This window comes from Hyperolius riggenbachi, chromosome 3, assembly GCF_040937935.1.
Source record: "Hyperolius riggenbachi isolate aHypRig1 chromosome 3, aHypRig1.pri, whole genome shotgun sequence".
Lineage (NCBI taxonomy): Eukaryota > Metazoa > Chordata > Amphibia > Anura > Hyperoliidae > Hyperolius > Hyperolius riggenbachi.
In genome coordinates, this window is record NC_090648.1 from 60,301,545 (window position 1) to 60,306,429 (window position 4,885).

The window sequence follows — 4,885 nt, forward strand, 5'->3', positions numbered from 1 at the left end:
ATACATTTTTACGCATTACTGGTTCAATGCGGAAAAATTTACGCATTGAACCAGTAATGGGTAAAAATGTATGTGTTAATGTTCTTGCACTAGCAGGAATGCGTAAAAATGTACGCAATGCAGCCTGCCGACCTCCGAGGTCGGCAAGCTGCCAGTGGGGGACTGGAGCAGCTGTGAGTGACTACGAGGGCACAGGATGGCTGCATGGGGCTGGTAGAAGCCCCAGGTAAGTGAAACTCATTTTTTTATTTTGCTTGAACCTTCCCTTTAACCTCCTAACACTATCAAATCTAACCTCCTACTAACTGATCTAATAACACTACCTCCTCGATATCTAAGCCACACTAACCCTCCTATAACTAACCCTCACCTGAACTTGTTACCCTATCTCCCAGCACTAACCCTGCTATTACTAAGCACAACACTAGCCTCTATAGATGAGCTCTTCAGCTTCATCATAGTGAATAACATTACTCAGCTATACATATAACCGATAGTGGTACTTGGCTGGATCAGTACGGCCTCTAATCTGCAATCGTCAATGCTATCTGCCCAACCCCACCACCTGCTATGCCAATAGTTCCCTCAGTATCAAATTAAAATACTCAGTGCTCCATAACTGCAAATTTACATTGTGTTCTATAACAGCACCTGATTTTAAAAACAAACTGTACATGCAAACTAACTGCTTTGGTGCACTTCTTTTCAGGGAGTGCTTCTGATCATAAAGAAATTCCTGAGAAAACCCCAGAAGGACAAAATCTAAAACCTGTCGGTGAGAGGTTCAGAGCTGTCAGCTTCTAATTCCCACTGTAAGTAAAATCTGCATAAGCAAAACATATTTAGGCCTGGTGCACACCAAATCCCGCTAGCAGATCCGCAAAATGCTAGCAGATTTTGAAACACTTTTTCTTCTTTTTCTGCAGCGTTTCAGCTAGCGTTTTGCGGTTTTGTCTAGCGGTTTTGGTGTAGTAGATTTCATGTATTGTTACAGTAAAGCTGTTACTGAACAGCTACTGTAACAAAAAACGCCTGGCAAACCGCTCTGAAGTGCCGTTTTTCAGAGCGGTTTGCGGTTTTCCTATACTTTATATTGGAGGCAGAAACGCATCCGCAATCCAAAATCTGCAGCAGCCCGGGAGTTTGCGTTTCTGCAAAACGCCTCCCGCTCTGGTGTGCACCAGCCCATTGAAATACATTACCCAAGCAGATCCGCACCCGCAAGCAGATCGCAAACCGCAGCGGAAACGCTCCGGTGTGCACTAGGCCTAACAGTGCATTTTAAATACAAATGTACTCCGATATGTGTATATGCAAACATAATTTTCAATTGTCATTTAAAATTAATGTACAAAAGCCAAAAAAATCATTGATGTGTGGTGAATCCAGGAATGTGTAATATGTTGGAACCTTCCAAAAATACTATTTTAATAATAACAAAGTTTGTATTTTGTTTCTTCACAGTGTTAGATTTTTTTGTACACTGAGAGCAATTATAAATGTGTTTTACATATATTAGTTCTATTGTTGTTGATTAATTACATGTGAGGCTAAATTGTTCCTCCAATGTACAAATCTTATTAGTTTTATTTTACTATTTTTTGTATTGCATGAAAGCAAACCTATTATGCTACAACACTGTATATGTTCTTATATTGTGGCCACAAAAACTTTCCTTTTAAAGGGTTTTCTATGGCATGTTAGTAAAAAAAAACCCGCCCCCTGCAGCTGTCATGTCCTGCGCTGTCCTTCTATGATCCTCCCTTCGCCACCGCCAGCACCGGTCAATTATTCGTCTAACAGGACGAATAGTGTTCACTCCCACTCACGTCTCTGGGAGCTTCCTGCGCAGGCGCAGTATGAGGTTTTCTGGTACAGTGCCTGCGCAGTAGGCTCCTGATGACGTGCGCGGGAGCGAGCACATGTGCGGCCACAGGCACACATCCGCAGTCGCATTAGAAGAATAATTATACCGGGACCGGCGGCATGAAACGGAGGATCATAGAGGATGGCGCAGGACATGACAGCGGGGGGGGGGGGGGGCATAGAAGCCCCAGGTAAGTGTCAGTTTGTTTTTATATTAATATGCCACAGAACCCCTGTAGATTAAAGGATACCTGATCTGAGACAGCAGAGAAAAATGGAAATTATAAGTGTGCAGGTAGGTGTAAAGATGCTTACTGCACATCCGGTAACAGCATCACCCTCCATTGTGCATTAAAAGGCCCTAGTCAGCAGGCTCAGCATCCTTTACACTAAACATACTACGCTGCGCATGCACAATATGTAAGGTCAGCAGCCTTGTGACTGTGCTCCCTGCTTGTCTCCTTCTATGTGTGTATTCGCACATGCGGGTAGCAAAGTCACAAAGCTGCCCACCTACTGCACATGCACAGTGTAGTCTGTCCACATCAAAGGGCACTGACCACTGTTAAGGAAAATTATTCCAATTGTATTTTTTAGAGATGACAACTTTTCTGTGTAATTTTTGTAAATGACGATCTAATAAGCCACATTATGGATTATCATGTGCCAGTTTCAAGTGTCTTAAAAGGGATTATCATCTGAAGTGTCATTTTATAATAGACTAGGGATGATCGGAAATGCCAATTACCACTACGATTTACTCCTTTCGCATATTTCCACATTCCCATGTGGATTTTCCACCAAAAATACATTTTTCAAGTTCTCTGATGAACTAATTCATTGTAAGTCTTCTGAAGTTCGTATTGGCTTAAAATTACCGAATACACCGATAAGTGGAGTTCTGTAAAAAAACGCATTATCTGATTAGCTAATTCATTCCGACTTTCTCAGTCTCCTGATTGGCTTAAAATTACATAATATTGGTAATGCGGATCTTCTGCCAAAATTTTTGCCTAAAATCCGCTTTCACTGATTGATTTATGAGGCCTAAATTTTCAAATTTCCGCAAAAATCTGTGTTCCACATTAGTATTTCCAAGTTCTACATTTCCATGTGAAATACAGATTTCCAATTTGAAATGCAGCAATTGCATTTCTGTGGAATCTGAATGAGCGTCCCTATAATAGACCATTTGTTTTGTTTGATACGCTGTCAGAGCTTCTGGTAATATAGCAACAATAACATATAATATATTCAATTGCAGGAGCAAAAAGTATCTCCAGCAGCCCATGATGAGTCACAGAGGAGACAAGCCGCATCACTGCTCAGAGTGTGAGAAAAGCTTCACTTACCCATCACATCTTATTCGTCACCAGAGGAGTCACACTGGGGAGAGGATATTTTTCTGCTCAGAGTGTGAGAAAAGTTTCCATCTAAGGTCAACTCTTAAGACACACCAGAGGATCCACACCAGAGAGAAGCCATTTTCTTGCTCTGAATGTCAAAAATGTTTCAGTCAGAAGGGACACCTCATGAATCATCAGAGGATTCATACTGGAGAGAAGCCTTTTTCCTGCTCAGAATGTGACAAATCTTTTACAAAGAAGTCACACCTGATTGAGCATCAGTTGATTCATACTGGAGAGAGGCCTTTTTCTTGCTCAGAATGTGACAAATCTTTCACTGAGAAGTCATCTCTTATAAGGCATCAGTTGATTCATACTGGAGAGAAGCCTTTTTCTTGCTCAGAATGTGACAAATCTTTTACTAGCAAGTCAAACCTTATAAGCCATCAGTTGATTCATACTGGAGAGAAGCCTTTTTCCTGCTTTGAATGTCAGAAATGTTTTGCCACAAAAAACAGCCTCATAGAACACCAGAGGATTCACACAGGAGAGAAGCTGTTTCCTTGCTCAGAATGTGAAGAAAGTTTTACTTTCAAAGCAAGCCTCAAATACCACCAGAGGATTCACACAGGAGAGAAGCTGTTTTCTTGCTCTGAATGTCATAAGTCCTTCAGCACTCAACAAGCATTAAGTGTCCATCTCCGGATTCACACTGGAGATAAACCATATAAATGTACAGAATGTAATAAAAGGTTCTCACGGAAGGAACATCTTACTCGGCATCAGAGAACTCACACAAGAGAAAAGCCATTTAGCTGCTCAGAATGTGACAAGAGCTTCTCACACCAGTCATCTCTGAGAAGACATAAGAATACACATGAGCTAGTGGCTGTGAGCCTGTAAACTGTGTTTTAATAAACATGTAGCTGTAGCATCACAGGATTATGATCATTGATAAGTAGAATAGATTTATTAATTAACATATGTGATATGAGACAGTGTAGAGCAATATTACTGTTACTGCCGGCAGCAGGTTATTGTGAGTTCCATTATCAGTATGACTCGCGGTACCCATGGAAAAAAGCATTGCTTCAGTAACAACATTACTATTGCTTGTTGTCATAGCAACACCAGCAGTACTTAAGCACCACAGGTTGTGCTAATAGCCAACCCCATAGTAACTTACTGCCAGTAGTAATGCTAATATTGCCCCCACTGTCTGCATACAGCAATATTACTGCATCTTAATGCAACCCTCAGAACCTTAATCCACCATCAGAGATCACAGAACAGGCAGAAAGTATACTGTTTTTGGTGACACGTTATGACAATAACAGATTAAGTGTACTGTGATTAAACTGGTACATGGAAATCTGGCCATTTTTAAATATACGTTTTCATTATGTTCACAATGGACTCTAATAATAGGATACCCGTTTAATCAGTGTGTCAAATAGTGTTAGGTTTATGATCTGTAACTTTCCCTTAAAATCTATTGTTTACTTTGATGGGAAGTGATTCTACATGTTTTTATTCCTGTATTTGCATGAATTTGTGTTTAGCATTGGGATTAGATAAATTATGTTAACTTGGAGTTTAAATATATTTTGAGGCCCTGATTGACATACGGTGGTGGGATAGTTAGGGTTTTGTACATGTTTTGATCTGATGTG

At 40.6% G+C, this 4,885-nt stretch overlaps 1 protein-coding gene across 1 annotated transcript; it reads left to right on the top strand.

Moving 5' to 3' along the window:
• The first annotated feature begins 3,158 nt into the window (after positions 1–3,158).
• On the top strand, positions 3,159–4,115 carry LOC137560745 (zinc finger protein 84-like). Its single transcript, XM_068271895.1, has one exon. It carries the CDS (start codon positions 3,159–3,161, stop codon positions 4,113–4,115), a length of 957 nt encoding a protein of 318 aa, XP_068127996.1.
• Positions 4,116–4,885: the final 770 nt, after the last annotated feature.

What these genes read in the sequence shown, in the direction of transcription:
- LOC137560745 (XM_068271895.1), top strand. Translation starts at nt 3,159, where the DNA reads ATGAGTCACAGAGGAGACAAGCCGCATCACTGCTCAGAGTGTGAGAAA.